This window comes from Polyodon spathula, chromosome 27 (assembly GCF_017654505.1).
Source record: "Polyodon spathula isolate WHYD16114869_AA chromosome 27, ASM1765450v1, whole genome shotgun sequence".
Lineage (NCBI taxonomy): Eukaryota > Metazoa > Chordata > Actinopteri > Acipenseriformes > Polyodontidae > Polyodon > Polyodon spathula.
In genome coordinates, this window is record NC_054560.1 from 6,493,297 (window position 1) to 6,514,688 (window position 21,392).

The 21,392-nt window shown below is 49.2% G+C and overlaps 2 protein-coding genes and 1 long non-coding RNA gene across 8 annotated transcripts in view; 1 reads left to right on the forward strand and 2 right to left on the reverse strand.

The window, feature by feature from the left end:
* The window catches only part of LOC121301280 (RNA polymerase II elongation factor ELL-like), a 794,007-nt gene that overhangs the window by 434,673 nt on the left and 337,942 nt on the right, over positions 1–21,392 (reverse strand). The gene's annotated exons all lie outside the window — the stretch shown is intronic.
* LOC121301283 (CUGBP Elav-like family member 5) overlaps positions 1–21,392 on the reverse strand; it is a 56,366-nt gene that overhangs the window by 29,844 nt on the left and 5,130 nt on the right. For all 6 annotated transcript variants that reach the window (XM_041230526.1, XM_041230524.1, XM_041230525.1 and 3 more), the window contains exons 2-3: positions 17,612–17,694; positions 1,885–1,933 (exon numbers count right to left, since the gene is read on the reverse strand). In XM_041230526.1, the coding sequence (XP_041086460.1) occupies positions 1,885–1,933; positions 17,612–17,694 (132 nt within the window). The remainder of the gene's footprint in view (positions 1–1,884; positions 1,934–17,611; positions 17,695–21,392) is intronic.
* Positions 2,366–2,835, forward strand: LOC121301317. Its single transcript, XR_005947608.1, has 3 exons — positions 2,366–2,453; positions 2,496–2,566; positions 2,733–2,835. It is a non-coding gene; the product is annotated as an uncharacterized LOC121301317 (long non-coding RNA).

The following is a 21,392-nucleotide window of genomic DNA, read 5'->3' on the forward strand; positions in this document are numbered from 1 at the left end:
AGCGCTCCGAACCATGAACCCTAAAGCCACCCCCCCCTTCTCTTCATACACACCCTGATAATACTGATTCTCAACTCGACCATTCCTTCACATAGCATTCTCACCCAACTCTGCTGGCCTCGCCCCCTCTATACCTACAGATTGTGAGTGAGAGGAGGCATCGTGACCAGACTGGACTGGAGCGAGGAGCCAGGCAGTTAGGATTCTCCAGACAAGCTCACAGCTCGGTCAGGACAGATACTCCCAGAACCACTCAGACAAACTGCAAACAGCAGATAAGAAAATTCAAATGCACATTTAAAGAGACCTGCTCGTTAAAATATATGCAGTGGTCCCCAGATGTTATGAATGTACTACGAACGCAGAACGGCTGTCAAAAACAGAATAATTAGAATTGCCTGCCATCCTCCCAGCACAAAGCCTGCATTAGCATCTACTGCTGATTTTTAATAGAATCAAAAGCACAAACATTGAGAATCCAGTTTACTCCTGTAAAGAGATCCCAATTCTCTGGTTTAATCATTTTAAAGGAGTCCACGGAGGGCAGGAGAAAGCTTTTTATAACACAGAGAATGAGGCAGTGACATTAAAAAGGGTTTTGGCAAGCCAGCCTGACACGGCAAGGGACTGAAGCAGCATCAGACGGCATGCTTTGTGATCGTGGATTTCCAGATGGCAGAGCGGAGTCCCATCCCAAGGACAGGGAGGTTTAAACACAGGAGAGCCATTCAGTAGAGGAGCCTCAAACAGCTGATCTACAACCACTCTCCAACACGCCTCCACAAATAAAACCTGAAGCAGTCTCAAAGCAGTCTTCACTCCATTTTAAAAGCATGTTGTTATTACACTAATAAAATTAACAAGAGCAACTTTGGAGCGTTTACCAGCTCCTGGAGGAAAATGGTTAAAACCCAACCAGTTCTATCAAAACACCACAGAGCTTGTCAACGCACGCTGGCTCTGCCCAACGCACGCTGGCTCTGCCCAACGCACACGTTGGCTACAGGAATGGCAATAAGACTCCTGTTGCACGGCAGTTTCACCCATTCCAGGTTTTATTGCAAGCTTGATCAGTCACAGTGCATACTGTAACAAGCTCAGGTGTGCCCTATTAAACTGCAATGCAGCCGGAGTCTTATTCCCACCCCTGCTCTGTATTCTAATGCCTGAACCTCATCAGCTGATGTCCCAGTCCTTAGCGGAGGCTCCTCATGTTATCAGAGGCTGTGAAGCAATGAAGGAGCCGGCTGAAAGGTTAATGCGTCTCAGATCGTCCCAGAGCAGATCCTGTGTGTCTTCACAGCCAAGCTGGAGCGAGGACCTCCTTCACTGATCTGGGGCTTCAGAGCCCCTCTTGATGTGTTTTGCTTGTGTCAAGCTAGGTCTGAAAGGACCCCAGCGAACACTGCAGTTTTCAAAGGAATGCACCCTGTTGTAACGAAGGCTGGACTGGAAAGGACTCTGTGATCGGAGCGGCACTCGGGGCGGCTCGAACGGGAGACACTGGCGTGGTTTCTATCCCTTCACATAAAGACAGAGGTTCAATTGAAGACACTGGCAGAGACTGGATTTAGAGAATCGATTCTTCATCTTGCTGTCCTCTGGGGAGCGCAGCAGCACTTCAAATGACAATATGAGCACCTTTAACCCAAACTGGTGCTAGAGCTGCAGAGCATTGCAAATGAAATAAAATCAAACAAAACGATAAAATAAACCTGTGCAGCTGCTCTCAATGCTGTACGGTACGCTGCCCCCACCCCCCCTCCCCTCTCCCCCAGCACAGAGAGACAGAGATAGACAGAGACAGAGAGACACAGAGATAACAAGGGACAGATAGGAACAAACCTCCCGCCCCCAAACAACTTGAGAAAAGAAGACAACTACCTCCACGGCTCTCGCTGTCCGCTGGCTTCACCTGGATCGGACGCGCCATCTGGAAGGGAAGAGGAGAGGAGAGGATTAGAGCAGGTGCCGAGGATACAGACAGGATAAAAACAAGCTGGAAGGGAAGAGGAGAGGAGAGGATTAGAGCAGGTGCCGAGGATACAGACAGGATAAAAACAAGCTGGAAGGGAAGAGGAGAGGAGAGGATTAGAGCAGGTGCCGAGGATACAGGCAGGATAAAAACAAGCTGGAAGGGGGAGGAGAGGAGAGGAGAGGATTAGAGCAGGTGCCGAGGATACAGGCAGGATAAAAACAAGCTGGAAGGGGGAAGAGGAGAGGAGAGGATTAGAGCAGGTGCCGAGGATACAGGCAGGATAAAAACAAGCTGGAAGGGAAGAGGAGAGGAGAGGAGAGGATTAGAGCAGGTGCCGAGGATACAGGCAGGATAAAAACAAGCTGGAAGGCAGGAAGCTGGAGGAGAGGAGAGGAGAGGATTAGAGCAGGTGCCGAGGATACAGGCAGGATAAAAACAAGCTGGAAGGGAGGAGGAGAGGAGAGGATTAGAGCAGGTGCCGAGGAGGAGGGAAGAGGAGAGGAGAGGATTAGAGCAGGTGCCGAGGATACAGGCAGGATAAAAACAAGCTGGAAGGGAAGAGGAGAGGAGAGGAGAGGATTAGAGCAGGTGCCGAGGATACAGGCAGGATAAAAACAAGCTGGAAGGGAAGAGAGGAGAGGAGAGGATTAGAGCAGGTGCCGAGGATACAGGCAGGATAAAAACAAGCTGGAAGGGAAGAGGAGAGGAGAGGATTAGAGCAGGTGCCGAGGATACAGGCAGAGGATTAGGGCAGGTGCCGAGGATACAGGCAGGATAAAAACAAGCTGGAAGGGAAGAGGAGAGGAGAGGAGAGGATTAGAGCAGGTGCCGAGGATACAGGCAGGATAAAAACAAGCTGGAAGAGGATTAGAGCAGCCGAGGATACAGGCAGGATAAAAACAAGCTGGAAGGGAAGAGGAGAGGAGAGGAGAGGATTAGAGCAGGTGCCGAGGATACAGGCAGGATAAAAACAAGCTGGAAGGGAGGAGGAGAGGAGAGGATTAGAGCAGGTGCCGAGGATACAGGCAGGATAAAAACAAGCTGGAAGGGAAGAGGAGAGGAGAGGATTAGAGCAGGTGCCGAGGATACAGGCAGGATAAAAACAAGCTGGAAGGGAAGAGGAGAGGAGAGGAGAGGATTAGAGCAGGTGCCGAGGATACAGGCAGGATAAAAACAAGCTGGAAGGGAGGAGGAGAGGAGAGGATTAGAGCAGGTGCCGAGGATACAGGCAGGATAAAAACAAGCTGGAAGGGAAGAGGAGAGGAGAGGATTAGAGCAGGTGCCGAGGATACAGGCAGGATAAAAACAAGCTGGAAGGGAGAGGAGAGGAGAGGAGAGGATTGCCGAGGATACAGGCAGGATAAAAACAAGCTGGAAGGGAGAGGAGAGGAGAGGAGAGGATTAGGATACAGGCAGGATAAAAACAAGCTGGAAGGGAGAGGAGAGGAGAGGAGAGGATTAGAGCAGGTGCCGAGGATACAGGCAGGATAAAAACAAGCTGGAAGGGAAGAGGAGAGGAGAGGAGAGGATTAGAGCAGGTGCCGAGGATACAGGCAGGATAAAAACAAGCTGGAAGGGAAGAGGAGAGGAGAGGAGAGGATTAGAGCAGGTGCCGAGGATACAGGCAGGATAAAAACAAGCTGGAAGGGAAGAGGAGAGGAGAGGAGAGGATTAGAGCAGGTGCCGAGGATACAGGTAGGATAAAAACAAACCGTCTTGTTACTTGACCTCCAGGTGAGGAGACAGGGCCGTGCCGATCATTGCAGGGTTTCTGCTCTTTCACTTGAACCCTTTTGAAATGCAGCGCAGTCCAGAACACTCAGCACAGGGCACTGAGATCCGGCTCAGAAATCAACCAGAACACCCAGCACAGTGCACTGAGACCCGGCTCACAGAACAACCAGAACACCCAGCACAGGGCACTGAGACCCGGCTCAGAAATCAACCAGAACACCCAGCACAGTGCACTGAGACCCGGCTCAGAGAACAACCAGAACACCCAGCACAGGGCACTGAGACCCGGCTCAGAAATCAACCAGAACACCCAGCACAGTGCACTGAGACCCGGCTCAGAGAACAACCAGAACACCCAGCACAGTGCACTGAGACCCGGCTCACAGAACAACCAGAACACCCAGCACAGTGCACTGAGACCCGGCTCAGAAATCAACCAGAACACCCAGCACAGTGCACTGAGACCCGGCTCAGAGAACAACCAGAACTCCCAGCACAGTGCACTGAGACCCGGCTCAGAGATCAACCAGAACACCCAGCACAGTGCACTGAGACCCGGCTCAGAGAACAACCAGAACACCCAGCACAGGGCACTGAGACCCGGCTCAGAAATCAACCAGAACACCCAGCACAGGGCACTGAGACCCGGCTCAGAGAAGAATCAAAACACCCAGCACAGTGCACTGAGACCCGGCTCAGAGAACAACCAGAACACTCAGCACAGGGCACTGAGACCCGGCTCAGAAATCAACCAGAACTCCCAGCACAGTGCACTGAGACTCGGCTCAGAGATCAACCAGAACACCCAGCACAGTGCACTGAGACCCGGCTCAGAGAACAACCAGAACACCCAGCACAGGGCACTGAGACCCGGCTCAGAGATCAACCAGAACTCCCAGCACAGTGCACTGAGACCCAGCTCACAGAACAACCAGAACACCCAGCACAGGGCACTGAGACCCGGCTCACAGAACAGCAAGCTATTTAAAGGGGTCAGTTTGATAGTCACTGTATTGGGTGCGGGTTCGAGCCCCCTTTAACCCTGCCAGTTAAGTGACTGTCCGGCCTCCTGGGATTATTACACTCCATTGTAAAATAAAAGAAGCTGCTCCTGAAATCGCTCTCAAGCAGCTGCTGTCACCCCTGACCTCAGGGGTGCTGCTGGGTCACAAAGCAGCTATCACTGCATTGGAATTCAATAGGAATCAATCTCTTAACAGAGCTCGCTCGCTGCCTCCCGACGTTACTGAAACAAACAGAATTGCTCCTTCAGGACTGACCTGGGGGGCTTTCGGGTATTTAAAATTACCCCCTACCTCCCGAGGGGCACGTTGACCCCGACGCAGGTCAGCATGGCCGGGGCCCGGGGGGGTCTTAGTTCATAAACCAAGAGAGGATTCTCCACTCAGCACAGTCACAGAACGAGAGGAACAAGAAGCCAGGCGGGAGGGTCTAGCCCCTGAGATCTGCCCTCAGCTGGAAAAACAGGTTCACAACTGCTTTTCATTGTGACTGACTCCGACTACCAAAAAATAATTAAGGAAAATCTCTCTCTCTCTCTCTCTCTCTCTTTCTCGTCCTTTCTCCCTTCTCTTTCTCTCTTTCTAACACTTTCTGGTTTCTCCCCTTTTGTTATGTGGTCACGAAATCGTTTTCCTTCGGAGGAAGAGATTCTTACAGAGGCAGAGAGAGAATACTACCTTCTCTCGATAGGTAAAGACTCTTCCTGTTCTATTATTGATGGGACGTTGTGGTGGGTCGGGGTCGAAGGGCGACGGGGCGACAATGGTACTCTCCTCTCCTTTTTCTTTCTTTCTTTCTGTCTCTCTCTCTCGATGTGACATTTGTCATCTCCGCTGTGCACCCCCCCAGCCCCAAGCTCTCCCTGCCCCCGCTGTTAATGAGGTGGAAATAAAAATGTCACCGGCCAGCGGCAGGAGCTCCGATACCATCTCCGGCTTCTTCTCAGTGGTTGGGGCGCTGGGCCGCGCTGTGGCAGGACAGACCCCAGTTCAAGCAGGTTTCGGGGATGAAAGGTTTGTGGGGTCTGTCCCAGCGGTAGACAGATAGCTCCTGTATTGTTAATATTGGTCATCTCTTGTAAAAGTTCACTACAGTAAATCTGCATTGTAGCGGATTGTGGTCTTTTCATTTCGTTTTATTACAGCACTCTGCAGCGCCGCCGAGACCAGGGGCAGGGGGCTGATGCAATCTGCTGTAAAGCATGAAACATGCAAAGGATGCTTGACATCCGATACCTGAAGAGGACGATCCTGTTAAAAATAATACACAAGCATCTCTATTACATTGTGACGGGAGGCTGAATCACATTTACTTGACTTAATTATGAAGGGAGCCCTTTGAAGTTGGATTGATCTCACATGAAATCTATAAATTATGGCGACACCGCTGTTGCGCGCTAGAAAATCAAACAACACAGCACATCTATAATATATATTAGATATATTGATATATATCTATGAGATAATGCTGTACGTTTATATATATATATTAGCATACTTCTATTACACTTAGATTGACCAATTGTCTGATTTAAAGCTTGGTTATATAATGTTTTATATATAGATATTATATTAAATATTTACGTTTAATAATGACCTGTATGTTTATGTATTTATGGGAGCATAATTCAACACTTGAGCATTGAATATTTCTGATTTAAGTTTGGTTAATAATTCATATAGTAAAATATATTAATTTTAATATATATTTAAGTTCCACAATCGCAATTGAAATGAATGAATCTTCTGAAGCTGAACCCCACCCCTTTACATAGTTAAATATTCATATTTTTAATATAGTGAAATGGTTAAAGGCAATAGCTGGATGGCTTGCAGCGCTGGCGCTGCAGCCAGTTCAAACACAGCTTCAGTGAAGTCTCAACTTACTGCCTTTAAATGAACTGATTTCATTCAGAGCTTTACATGTGTCTCCCTCTCCCCTGTACCTACAGAAACCCAAACGGATTCATCTTCTGGAAACGGAAGTCCCAAAGATAAAGAATCAGGGCACTGACTCAGCCAGGGGAATGACCACCATAAAATATCCTTTCCCCAAAACACATGAAGATTAAAAGAAGGCCGCGGTGAAGCTATTGAAAACTGTTCCTGCTTCTGCTCTCAGGATTGAAGACTCGTTCAGATTGAGTTTACCTTCGTTCGTTATTGTGATTTCTATCCTGTATCAGTATTAAACCAGCCTGAGTCTCTATAGGGTCTGTTCTGTATTAAACCAGCCTGAGTCTCTATAGGGTCTGTTCTGTATCTGTGTCACTGCACTTGCTTCTTGTTGTTCTGCTTTTACTACAACCCCCCCCCCCCACTTCATCTTTAAAGAAAAACAGACATCAAAGGCAAGACTTGAACTGGAGCCTAAAAGCACATCACCAAGTGTCACCATGGCAACACCTGACCTTTAAAGGTGAACTAAATTTGGCCAGAGTTGTCTTTCGTCATCATTTAAAGGGGAGTGACATTGAATAGTCCCTAGAGGTGAACAGAAAGGGTAACAAACACCAAAGCAAAGCTGCCAGCGGCTGAGAGAATGGAGCTGTGCGCTACCTGAGGAGAGGGGAGAGGAGGAGCAGCACGGAGAGTTAACACCTTCACTGCTGGAACACGCTGCTTTGCTTATTTATCAATGTGTAACCTCACAGCCTTGCACCGAGGGCTGGACTCTCAGTGCAGATCCACAAACACACCCAGTAAAGAAGCTTCACTGAAGAAGGCACTGCTAGCCCAGACGAGTTCACCAGACTGAGATCCTTACAGTATTACCTTTACACACCTTGTGGATGTTCATGCCCTTATAAAAGTCAACCATAGTAAAAGCACAGCAAAGTGGAATGAAAGTGTGATAAAGCACAGAGGTCTGGTAAAGCATAGGGAAGCATTGTAAAGCACAGAGAGGTCTGGTAAAGCATAGGGAAGCATTGTAAAATGGAGAGAGGTCTGGTAAAGCACAGGGAAGCATTGTAAAGCACAAAGAGGTCTGGTAAAGCACAGGGAAGCATTGTAAAGCACAGGGAAGCATTGTAAAGCACAGAGAGGTCTGGTAAAGCACAGGGAAACATTGTAAAGCACAGAGAGGTCTGGTAAAGCACAGGGAAGCATTGTAAAGCACAGGGAAGCATTGTAAAGCACAGAGAGGTCTGGTAAAGCACAGGGAAACATTGTAAAGCACAGAGAGGTCTGGTAAAGCACAGGGAAGCATTGTAAAAGCACAGAGAGGTCTGGTAAAGCACAGGGAAGCATTGTAAAGCACAGAGAGGTCTGGTAAAGCACAGGGAAGCATTGTAAAGCACAGGGAAGCATTGTAAAGCACAGAGAGGTCTGGTAAAGCACAGGGAAACATTGTAAAGCACAGAGAGGTCTGGTAAAGCACAGGGAAGCATTGTAAAGCACAGGGAAGCATTGTAAAGCACAAAGAGGTCTGGTAAAGCACAGGGAAACATTGTAAAGCACAGAGAGGTCTGGTAAAGCACAGGGAAGCATTGTAAAAGCACAGAGAGGTCTGGTAAAGCACAGGGAAGCATTGTAAAGCACAGAGAGGTCTGGTAAAGCACAGGGAAGCATTGTAAAGCACAGGGAAGCATTGTAAAGCACAGAGAGGTCTGGTAAAGCACAGGGAAGCATTGTAAAGCACAGAGAGGTCTGGTAAAGCACAGGGAGGCATTGTAAAGCACAGAGAGGTCTGGTAAAGCACAGGGAGGCATTGTAAAGCACAGAGAGGTCTGGTAAAGCATAGGGAAGCATTGTAAAGCATGGGGAAGCATTGTAAATCATTATGGATTCATACATCCACACGCTGTGTGACGGTGTACTAGAACTACACAGCACTGTTCTCCTGTGTATTACTGCGAATCTGCAGGAATCACCAGGTCAGAGCGATAAAGGAAGACAAGGATCAAATTAGATGAGCTGCGAATGATATTAGTAATGACATTTATGAATATTTTATAGCATGTAGAAAATGTCATCATAAATTTTTATACAAGGAATTCAGGCAGGATTTTATAATAAACAGCATTAAAACTTAAACAGGGCTGCAGAGCGCCAGTGAAGGAGGGTTAGGGGTGGGGGGGGTATCGAGGGGCTCCTCTCAGCACAGCTGGCCAGCGGGATCAAAGCTCGGTATCTTAATGGAATCAGCAGTCTTTGAAACGCGTCTGTCAGTCATGTTTACTGGCGGCTTTTTGCCTCGCTGCCCCACTCGATACTGAAACACATTTTAAAAAGCTGATTGATGCTTAAAAACAGCAGCGGCTGTCCAAGGCAATCAGCCTCTCTAGAAATATACAACTACACAGGGTCAATATATCCAAGCACACACAGAGAGAGATACACACACACTACAGAGAATTCAAACACAGCGCCCAGCTCTCTATCCAAGGAGAATCACGATCCAATAGGATACTCATCAGTCACTAGAAATACTTCATGAAGAAGAAAAGCAATTTATAAAATGATCATTTATAATAGCAGCTGGAGGAGGCTGGGTAACGCTCCTCTTCAATGCAGTGTATCATTTATAATGGCAGCTGGAGGAGGCTGGGTAACGCTCCTCTTCAATGCAGTGTATCATTTATAATGGCAGCTGGAGGAGGCTGGGTAACGCTCCTCTTCAATGCAGTGTATCATTTATAATGGCAGCTGGAGGAGGCTGGGTAACGCTCCTCTTCAATGCAGTGTATCATTTATAATGGCAGCTGGAGGAGGCTGGGTAACGCTCCTCTTCAATGCAGTGTATCATTTATAATAGCAGCTGGAGGAGGCTGGGTAACGCTCCTCTTCAATGCAGTGTATCATTTATAATGGAGGAGCAGCTGGAGGAGGCTGGGTAACGCTCCTCTTCAATGCAGTGTATCATTTATAATAGCAGCTGGAGGAGGCTGGGTAACGCTCCTCTTCAATGCAGCGTATCATTTATAATAGCAGCTGGAGGAGGCTGGGTAACGCTCCTCTTCAATGCAGCGTATCATTTATAATGGCAGCTGGAGGAGGCTGGGTAACGCTCCTCTTCAATGCAGCGTATCATTTATAATGGCAGCTGGAGGAGGCTGGGTAACGCTCCTCTTCAATGCAGTGTATCATTTATAATGGCAGCTGGAGGAGGCTGGGTAACGCTCCTCTTCAATGCAGTGTATCATTTATAATGGCAGCTGGAGGAGGCTGGGTAACGCTCCTCTTCAATGCAGCGTATCATTTATAATGGCAGCTGGAGGAGGCTGGGTAACGCTCCTCTTCAATGCAGTGTATCATTTATAATGGCAGCTGGAGGAGGCTGGGTAACGCTCCTCTTCAATGCAGCGTATCATTTATAATGGCAGCTGGAGGAGGCTGGGTAACGCTCCTCTTCAATGCAGCGTATCATTTATAATGGCAGCTGGAGGAGGCTGGGTAACGCAATGCCTCTGGAGGAGGCTCAATGCAGTGTATCATTTATAATGGCAGCTGGAGGAGGCTGGGTAACGCTCCTCTTCAATGCAGTGTATCATTTATAATGGCAGCTGGAGGAGGCTGGGTAACGCTCCTCTTCAATGCAGTGTATCATTTATAATGGCAGCTGGAGGAGGCTGGGTAACGCTCCTCTTCAATGCAGTGTATCATTTATAATAGCAGCTGGAGGAGGCTGGGTAACGCTCCTCTTCAATGCAGTGTATCATTTATAATGGCAGCTGGAGGGGGCTGGGTAACGCTCCTCTTCAATGCAGTGTATCATTTATAATGGCAGCTGGAGGAGGCTGGGTAACGCTCCTCTTCAATGCAGTGTATCATTTATAATGGCAGCTGGAGGGGGCTGGGTAACGCTCCTCTTCAATGCAGTGTATCATTTATAATAGCAGCTGGAGGAGGCTGGGTAACGCTCCTCTTCAATGCAGTGTATCATTTATAATAGCAGCTGGAGGAGGCTGGGTAACGCTCCTCTTCAATGCAGTGTATCATTTATAATAGCAGCTGGAGGAGGCTGGGTAACGCTCCTCTTCAATGCAGTGTATCATTTATAATGGCAGCTGGAGGAGGCTGGGTAACGCTCCTCTTCAATGCAGTGTATCATTTATAATAGCAGCTGGAGGAGGCTGGGTAACGCTCCTCTTCAATGCAGTGTATCATTTATAATAGCAGCTGGAGGAGGCTGGGTAACGCTCCTCTTCAATGCAGTGTATCATTTATAATAGCAGCTGGAGGAGGCTGGGTAACGCTCCTCTTCAATGCAGTGTATCATTTATAATAGCAGCTGGAGGAGGCTGGGTAACGCTCCTCTTCAATGCAGTGTATCATTTATAATAGCAGCTGGAGGAGGCTGGGTAACGCTCCTCTTCAATGCAGTGTATCATTTATAATAGCAGCTGGAGGAGGCTGGGTAACGCTCCTCTTCAATGCAGTGTATCATTTATAATAGCAGCTGGAGGAGGCTGGGTAACGCTCCTCTTCAATGCAGTGTATCATTTATAATAGCAGCTGGAGGAGGCTGGGTAACGCTCCTCTTCAATGCAGTGTATCATTTATAATGGCAGCTGGAGGGGGCTGGGTAACGCTCCTCTTCAATGCAGTGTATCATTTATAATAGCAGCTGGAGGAGGCTGGGTAACGCTCCTCTTCAATGCAGTGTATCATTTATAATAGCAGCTGGAGGAGGCTGGGTAACGCTCCTCTTCAATGCAGTGTATCATTTATAATGGCAGCTGGAGGAGGCTGGGTAACGCTCCTCTTCAATGCAGTGTATCATTTATAATGGCAGCTGGAGGAGGCTGGGTAACGCTCCTCTTCAATGCAGTGTATCATTTATAATGGCAGCTGGAGGAGGCTGGGTAACGCTCCTCTTCAATGCAGTGTATCATTTATAATGGCAGCTGGAGGAGGCTGGGTAACGCTCCTCTTCAATGCAGTGTATCATTTATAATAGCAGCTGGAGGAGGCTGGGTAACGCTCCTCTTCAATGCAGTGTATCATTTATAATAGCAGCTGGAGGAGGCTGGGTAACGCTCCTCTTCAATGCAGTGTATCATTTATAATAGCAGCTGGAGGAGGCTGGGTAACGCTCCTCTTCAATGCAGTGTATCATTTATAATAGCAGCTGGAGGAGGCTGGGTAACGCTCCTCGTCAATGCAGTGTATCATTTATAATGGCAGCTGGAGGAGACTGGGTAATGCTCCTCCTCTTTACAGAGCGGATGTGGAGGATTTCTGGATCCTGGTTCAAGCCTGCTGTCTGTTTTGCGAGTGAATGAAGGAGTGATTGGCAGGGTGATCTGCTGGTGAGTAGGTGCCCGGTCTTTAAAAGTGATGCACTATTTCACTGAGAAATGGAGAGAGAGAGCGCTGGTATATGCATGGCTGTGGCCCTGCTGCTCCGGTCGCAGGATCTTTGTAATGACACTCATTAATACAGGCAGCAGCTGGAATTCACAGCGAGCTGTTGCGTGCTGCCATTTCCATGGTTACCGGATGAAAAGCCATTAGCCGTGAGCGAGATGTGTGATGACTCAATCCACCAGAGCATTAACCCGCCATTAACGACAGGCAGGACCACCAGACCCACCGAGACACAGAGACTCGCTGAAACACACAGACTCACTGAGACCCACCGAGACACAGAGACACACAGACTCACTGAGACACAGACTCACTGAAACACACAGACTCAGAGACTCACCGAGTCACAGACACAGAGAGACACACACACTCGCTGAGACGCACAGACTCAGAGACTCACTGAGACACAGACACAGAGAGACACACAGCCACCGAGACACAGACTCACTGAGACACTCACTCAGATAACCAATAACAAGAACTCAGCACCAAACAGACGACGCATACAGAGTGAACATGACCCTGCACAGGCACAGCCCTGCAAACACCAGGGCCTCATTCTAGATCTTCCTGTCAATATTGTGGCAATGCTGAGCTGGGAATGTGCAGCGCTGGCAGGGTTACATCGCGTCGGCAGATAAGCAGCAGAGATCCTGGAGGGCGGGAGAATGGTGTAGGACTGACCTACAAGGCAGACGCACAGACTCACAGCCACGCCGCTCCCTGCTAGTAATCTAGGTCAGCTTTGCCATGCTTGTCACTGCGGAGCTGGAGGGGGTGGGGGGGGGGGGGGGTGGGGGGGGGGGGGTCAGTCGATTACACAGCCGTCTCTGCCGAGATCCCTCAGTGCGCGCCGCTGCCCCGCACGGCTCCATCGCATTCTGTTAAAAGCCTGTCACAAGCAGTCACCCGCGCTGTCACGTCTGTAATAAATCACTCGCCCGTTATTACAAAACGTGACAGGGCCCTAATACGAAACTGCGATCGCTATTGAAATGGCAAATTAGCACGTCAACCGCAGTGCATGTGAATGCTGTGTGCCTACACTGCCATTTTCAAGCCTTTATTTGAAAAGCTGGTTTTTAAAATTCTGTAAGCATTCCCCACACGTTAGAGAGGGCTTTGAAACACAATAAGCTTCCAGCCCCCTCTTTAGAAGCAGCTGGGAAAGGGTTAATGACCCCCCCCCCCCCGGCTTCATTTCATTAACCCTTTCAGCCCTCCATTGCTTTTGTGAAGCTGAAGAATAAACTCCTTCTCTGAGCACGCATGAGAACAGGATAGAGATTTTACTACATGAATTTCTGCACTGGATCAGACTGGACCCAGGAGTCCTGTGTGCAGAGTGCTGTTCAGAGCGAGTGAAGATACAGCTGTGTGGGTTTGCGTGGACTGCTGTTCAGAGCGAGTGAAGATACAGCTGCGTGGGTTTGCGTGGATTGCTGTTCAGAGCGAGTGAAGATACAGCTGCGTGGGTTTGTGTGGATTGCTGTTCAGAGCGAGTGAAGATACAGCTGCGTGGGTTTGTGTGGACTGCTGTTCAGAGTGAGTGAAGATACAGCTGCGTGGGTTTGTGTGGACTGCTGTTCAGAGTGAGTGAAGATACAGCTGCGTGGGTTTGCGTGGACTGCTGTTCAGAGCGAGTGAAGATACAGCTGCGTGGGTTTGTGTGGATTGCTGTTCAGAGTGAGTGAAGATACAGCTGCGTGGGTTTGTGTGGACTGCTGTTCAGAGTGAGTGAAGATACAGCTGCGTGGGTTTGTGTGGATTGCTGTTCAGAGTGAGTGAAGATACAGCTGCGTGGGTTTGTGTGGACTGCTGTTCAGAGTGAGTGAAGATACAGCTGCGTGGGTTTGCGTGGACTGCTGTTCAGAGCGAGTGAAGATACAGCTGATTGTGGGTTTGCGTGGGTTTGTGGACTGCTGTTCAGAGCGAGTGAAGATACAGCTGCGTGGGTTTGTGTGGATTGCTGTTCAGAGTGAGTGAAGATACAGCTGCGTGGGTTTGTGTGGACTGCTGTTCAGAGTGAGTGAAGATACAGCTGCGTGGGTTTGTGTGGACTGCTGTTCAGAGTGAGTGAAGATACAGCTGCGTGGGTTTGCGTGGACTGCTGTTCAGAGCGAGTGAAGATACAGCTGCGTGGGTTTGCGTGGACTGCTGTTCAGAGCGAGTGAAGATACAGCTGCGTGGGTTTGTGTGGATTGCTGTTCAGTGAGTGAAGATACAGCTGCGTGGGTTTGCGTGGACTGCTGTTCAGAGCGAGTGAAGATACAGCTGCGTGGGTTTGCGTGGACTGCTGTTCAGTGAGTGAAGATACAGCTGCGTGGGTTTGTGTGGATTGCTGTTCAGTGAGTGAAGATACAGCTGCGTGGGTTTGCATGGACTGCTGTTCAGAGTGAGTGAAGATACAGCTGCGTGGGTTTGTGTGGATTGCTGCTGACCTTGATCATTATACAGCTGGCTCAGAATGAACTCCACATACACCATCTGACTTTACAGTTTCAAATATGAACCCTCAGAGAGCTCCTGTATAGAAGGACAGTCCATAATGACCAGTGGGGTGTACAGCAGATGTAAGACATTTGACTTTTCTGGGGATTTGTCCGTCCTGTGGCGTGTATTTTGAAGGAGAGAATGATGATTCAGAGCTCCTCATTTTTAAAAGCGATAATGAGCTTGGGCCCTGGCTGAGACCTGAGGCAAGTAGCTAACCTGAGCCGTGTCAGAACTGGACTGGAACTAGTAATATGTTCGCCCGAGTCTTGACTTTTAAGGTGTATGGTGGTAGCTGAAATTGGCAAGTTTATACTTGGGTAGTCTCTCGAGTACATATCTTCCCCTTCAGGTATTACTGGTCACCCCACAGTCGTCTACATTCTGTAAACGGAAAAGACTCCTACACAGTCGAGACACTCGAATAAAAGGCTTCTTACCCAGAGAGAGAGGAGAGAGAGAGAGAGAGAGAGAGAGAGAGAGAGAGAGAGAGCGGCACTACCGTTCATCGATTGCACTCGGCACACCCTTGACTAGACGCCCTCTCCGGGTACTCCTCTCGCAGTAGGGGACCTCTCTCGGTGTGTCGGTCCGTCCGAGGGGTCTCTCCCCTCTCCTCCTCTCTCTCTCCTCTCTCTCCACTCTCTCTACCTCTCAGAGAGAGAGAGAGAGAGAGAGAGAGGAGAGAGAGAGAGAGAGAGAGAGAGAGAGAGAGAGAGAGACACACACACAAACACAAACACACACACACACACACACACACACAGGGCTGCAGTGCTCAGCAACACGGCCAGCTCCCCACTGTGTCAGCTCCAGACACCCAAGTCTAGCAGAGCGAGATGTCACACAGGCAGACCAGTCACCATGGCAACCACCCATTTCAAACAGGACCGACTCCTCCTTATCACTGCTACAACATGTGCATACATTCATTATGCCACCTTCTAATTAGCATGCCCATTAAAAAAAACAAAGAAATCCGGTCTTACCAGTTTCATTTCTTCTGCATTTTACCAGAACTTCTCTGTGTGAAGTCAAGGAAGTCAGGACAACAAGCCTTCATTGCAATGTGGCCAGGAACTAGTTAACGATGAAACACAGTTGTTAACACCTCGTAACACATCTCAGGAGGATTCCTCCTTTACATGAATTACACATTGCCTCCGGCAAACTGCATACCAAGCAGCATTCTGCAAAGAAACAACTGGAGCATCCTCTTCCAGCAGCGTCACACAGCGGGGCTGCTCAGAGAGATTCCGATCCTCTTCCAGCAGCGTCACACAGCGGGGCTGCTCAGAGAGATTCCAATCCTCTTCCAGCAGCGTCACACAGCGGGGCTGCTCAGAGAGATTCCGATCCTCTTCCAGCAGCGTCACACAGCGGGGCTGCTCAGAGAGATTCCGATCCTCTTCCAGCAGCGTCACACAGCGGGGCTGCTCAGAGAGATTCCGATCCTCTTCCAGCAGCGTCACACAGCGGGGCTGCTCAGAGAGATTCCGATCCTCTTCCAGCAGCGTCACACAGCGGGGCTGCTCAGAGAGATTCCAATCCTCTTCCAGCAGCGTCACACAGCGGGGCTGCTCAGAGAGATTCCGAGGCAGGGTCAGAGGAGACTCCGTATTCAGCTGGGATGGACTATTGAAAGACGTGCCTCTCGTCTCCCCAGGAAACAGAACCAGATCTAATGAGCTGCTGCCCTGTGCTTTGGATCGTTCTGTGCTTGCGAGTCCATTAACCGGAGCACACACACTTTCAACCGAACCCAGTGGATTCAACACTGTCCCTATTGATCTTCAGTGGCAATGCAGACAGACAGGCAGGCAGCACAGAGGCACTGCAATAGCAATGCAATCCTGAACTGTGTGAGGGGGTCACAGAGGCACTGCAATAGCAATGCAATCCTGTACTGTGTGAGGGGTCACAGAGGCACTGCAATAGCAATGCAATCCTGTACTGTGTGAGGGGTCACAGAGGCACTGCAATAGCAATGCAATCCTGAACTGTGTGAGGGGGTCACACAGAGGCACTGCAATAGCAATGCAATCCTGAACTGTGTGAGGGGGTCACACAGAGGCACTGCAATAGCAATGCAATCCTGAACTGTGTGAGGGGGTCACACAGAGGCACTGCAATAGCAATGCAATCCTGTACTGTGTGAGGGGTCACACAGAGGCACTGCAATAGCAATGCAATCCTGTACTGTGTGAGGGGGTCACACAGAGGCACTGCAATAGCAATGCAATCCTGTACTGTGTGAGGGGTCACACAGAGGCACTGCAATAGCAATGCAATCCTGTACTGTGTGAGGGGTCACAGAGGCACTGCAATAGCAATGCAATCCTGTACTGTGTGAGGGGGTCACACAGAGGCACTGCAATAGCAATGCAATCCTGAACTGTGTGAGGGGTCACACAGAGGCACTGCAATAGCAATGCAATCCTGTACTGTGTGAGGGGTCACACAGAGGCACTGCAATAGCAATGCAATCCTGTACTGTGTGAGGGGTCACACAGAGGCACTGCAATAGGATGAGGCTGCCATTGGTAGAATGGTGCCACAGTGGTATCACCGTTATTTTGTTATCAGGGTTACAACTCAAGCGTAATATTTAAACACAGTGCAGTACATAAGTTAAATAACAGTGCACTTTAGAATACAAAGAACTAGGATGCAACAATAGGATTACAACAATTATATCTGCCAGCCATTAGGATCACAACCTATATGTACAATCAGATGATTATGGTGTACAGGTACACACACACACACACACACACAGACAGTACCGTGTCAGCTCCACTGTCTAATTATTTTTGCTACCAGTTGCAGAATTTGATAATCCCACAAGTAGAGTCACTAAACAGATGCGGACAGACTTGTGTTCTGCTGTTCCACATCCTTTAATGACAGGTGAAGAAGCAGCAAGGTTTCCCAGTGCAGGTGCACAGAGTCTCTGGGGTTGTCTGTACTGACTGGGGGCTACGGGCTGCTCGTCACGTTCACATGCTCCCTGCCCGGCTGCTCTGCTGTGCAGAGCGATTCCACAGGCACCGATAGACAGGTCACTTACCCCCGGCAGCGTCTTCTGTTCATGCAGAGCGTTCTGTGCTTTGATTGCAGACTCCCTGGCACAGTATGTGAGGAAGGCACAGCCTGCAAGGAGAGAAATACAAGAGGTGCATGAGAGCCACTGGAATCACAGGCACACACTTTCACCCTTCCAAAACACTGCCAACCGGCATCCACACTGGATTAGAAAAGGATGCCCAGCGGACTCGTTTCAATTTCAGTAACAGACCAAGGATTGCATCTCAGGCCCGGCCCCTGCACTGTTATTACAGGCTTGTGAACTCACACCAGCCCTGCTGCACCCAGCCCTGGGGTTCACAAGCACCTCAAAGAAGAAGAACACTTCAACAGCCCGGAGACTGATCTCACTTATAAACTTCAAACTCTGATTAGCAACCCTGCAGCCTCGCAGATGAGACTCGCCCACGCCGCTGGAGGTTCCTTCAGAGCAGATTCACCAGGGCCTGACTGTTCAAGCTCCTGGGACCCACCCGCTCATTGACCCGAGGAGAGTGTTCTGAAAGCCAGGACGAGAGCGAGTTTCAAGCCCTGGTATTGTGGGCTTGTGAATTCACAGGTCAGGAGATGGAATTAAATGCTCTCACAGCCCGGGTTGTGATGCCACGCGCTCAGCTGGCATGAAGCAGAAAGCAGGCTGTCTGGCGCTGGGTTAGGGGCAGGCAGCTCGGGGGTGGATCCTCTTAAGACCAACACGAGCAGGTTTGACAAGACAACAGAAACACCAAGCGAAATGAAACCAGGGCCTCCACTGGGGGGCGCAGTGGGGTACTGCGCCAGACCCCCCTCTCCGGGAGGCTTGGCTTTGAACATCATAACATCCTGCCCCATTCAACACAACAGCAGAAGAGGGTTCAGCAATGAAAGGAGCCCATCTGCGCTTGTCCGGTTCCTAGCAGCACGTGGACTGAGGGGCAGGCAGGGCTGGTTGTGCCGTCTCTAGCAGCCTGCATAGCGCCTCCTGATAGAATCACCCTCCCCACTCGCGGGTCTCTGGTCCCAACACTCACTCGATGGACGACAGCAAACACACGGTGAGCTTTTACTCATTCTTTTTCAAACATGCACAAGTCAATCGATAGAAAGATTGATTAACGAATCCCTCGTGATATTGGATAAAGGTTAGCGCTATCCCTTGATGACAATAGCCTTTAGGAAAATTGATAAAGAATTGAAAAGAAAGAAAGACATAAATCCACCCCCCCAATCAGTTCCAAGCTGCCCTTTGAACGCGCACTTCCATAGGGGTCAGAGTTCAACCCCCCTGCAGGCAGCAGCACAGAGAGTGTGAGAGGGCACACCGTGCGGATCAATCTGCAATTCAGACTCTCTTTACAAACATGGCATTGTCTCTCTACCCGGCTGAGAAAGGCACAGAGCTCCTCGGACCGGAACAGGAGCTATTGTTTTGTTCTTTGTCAAACACTTGCGATCGATCGGCGACCTGTTCACTGAGCGAGTATCTAAAGGGTTAATGACGCGGTGGGAGCTGGAAGAAGAGAGAGAAAGAGAGAGAATATCTGCTCTATTTGTAAATATACACTTGCATAACTTTATAATTTTGAATTTGAGAGAGAGGGGGAGTGAGGGAGAAGAGGGGAAAGAGAGGATTATGGAGAACAAGAGGGAGAAACAGGGGGAGCGGGAGGAGAGGGTGAGACAGCGAGCGAGAAGGATTGCGTAGTTAGTTCACAACAAGCTGCAATACACTCTCCAGGTAAACTGTACAATATGAAAACGCTGTTAAATTGATTTGACAGCTCCCCAGCTCCCCCCAGATGGCTGGTTCCCCAGCTCTGCTCATCATTAGGGAGTGATGGCACCCAGATGAATTGGGGAGCAGTTACAAACTATCCTGTCACTGCTGGATGGTGCTGCTGCAGCAAGTATGCTGAGACAGCACTTCACTTATCCTTAATACCTCAAAAATAAATACATTATTATTATTCTTACTATTTTATAATCCGTTAATAAGTCGTGGGGGGGGGCGGCGTCTCTGGGAGGGGCGTCACAGTTTGAGCAAACAAAACATATCTCTTATACAATAATGGCACAGACACACACACGCACGCACGCACACAGTGATCGCACCTTATCAGCATCGCCGCGTGTATTGTGCACAATAAAATGTATAATGCTGTGGTCTGCTGGACTGGGGTATGTCAGGGTAACATACTGGGATTATGATGGGATGCCAATGAACCCCACTGAAATATATTCACCCTATTGATCATCGATGCAAATGATTTTTGCTGTACCAGTTTTGAAAAGGGGTGCAGTAAGAGCACACAGCCAGCTGGTACACTTCTACTGCAAACTCCTGCCAGCCTGAGAAATCTACCAATCACAGCTCAGGATCATCCAGAACGTCATCATGTCATCACAATAGCACCCCCTCCCTCCGGAGCGGGAGTGCCGAGACAGCCTGTAGCTGGGAGCGTGACGGCAGACCCCAGAGCTCCTGTCACCAGGGAAACTCATCCACAGCAGGGGGGGGGGGGGGGGGGGGGGGGGGCAGAATAATAATCACAATATCCAGCGAGGTTGAAAGACCTGGGAAATTCAATAACTCCCCGTGTTACTCCAAGCAGTTATTATTATCTCTCTCTGTCGTCTCTGTCTCTCTTTCTCTCTCTCTCGGAATAGCAATTATCGTACAGGTGGTGTCTCTCAAATTAACAGGTGTTAAGATGTTAATGACTTCAGCACGAAAAGCTTGTGCAAATACCTGATAACTGAATTCTAACTCTTACCCCCTTTATGTTATTGCTTTTTCAAACAGCCCTTCTCTGGAATGGGAGATACTCACCCACGCTTAGCAGCTTGCCCTGATCACCAACGCGCTTTCATTTAAAAAGCTAGGAAGAAGGAATAAACCATCACCCACAACAAACTGCGAGAAGTCTTTTTCAGTGGAGACGGCTGGACAGGATGATCACTTCTGTTACGATGGGCCAGTGAAGCAAAGAACACACTCATTACTAATCTATCACTTCCTCACACTACAACTTAAGAGTGAAACCGAGGGAGAGCCGTCTGCAGCTCTGCCAGCCCCTCTCTCATGGAATCGGGCTGCAGGGTTGCCAAGGCAACAGTCACGAAGGTGCAGTGTAATAAGCCATGGTATTGTCAGAGACAGAACGCGGTCAAGAGATTCAGCTATGCATTACAGTGCTGGAAACCCTGCGCAGCACTCCACAAAACTAACACACCTGCTGGCAGGCAGGCCGCCTTTACACTCCTGTTTGTTTGCCTGGTGGTTTACAGAGAGAGAGGAGAGAGAGAGAGAGAGGGGGAAGAGAGGGGGATAGAGAGAAAGGGATATAGAAGAAGCAAGAGAGAGGGATAGAAAGAGGAGGGAGAGAGAGAAAGGGATATAGAGGAAGCAATAGAGGGATAGAAAGAGGGAGAGAGAGGGGGAAAGAAGGATAGACAGGGGAGGGAGAGAGCGGTGGAGCCCCACGGTCTCCATCAAAGTTACTGGCAATTAGGATTCTCCAGACAAGACTGATTGCAAACAAAAACATAGGCAACTGAGGGGGGGAGCGCTGTGCTAACCAACACACACAACACCTCCCCTGTGCAGTCCACACCACTGCACAGGACCGCTCAGGAACACACTCCTGTTTGTCAGTCAGGAGACTAAAGTCTTTAAATCGCTGTTAGTTTCTCTTTTAGCAAATAAATAAAAGCAAAATGAATGGCTAGGGAGAGTCAATACTCTGGTGCCTGAAGGGTTATGTTGAAAGGAACAGCAGATCATT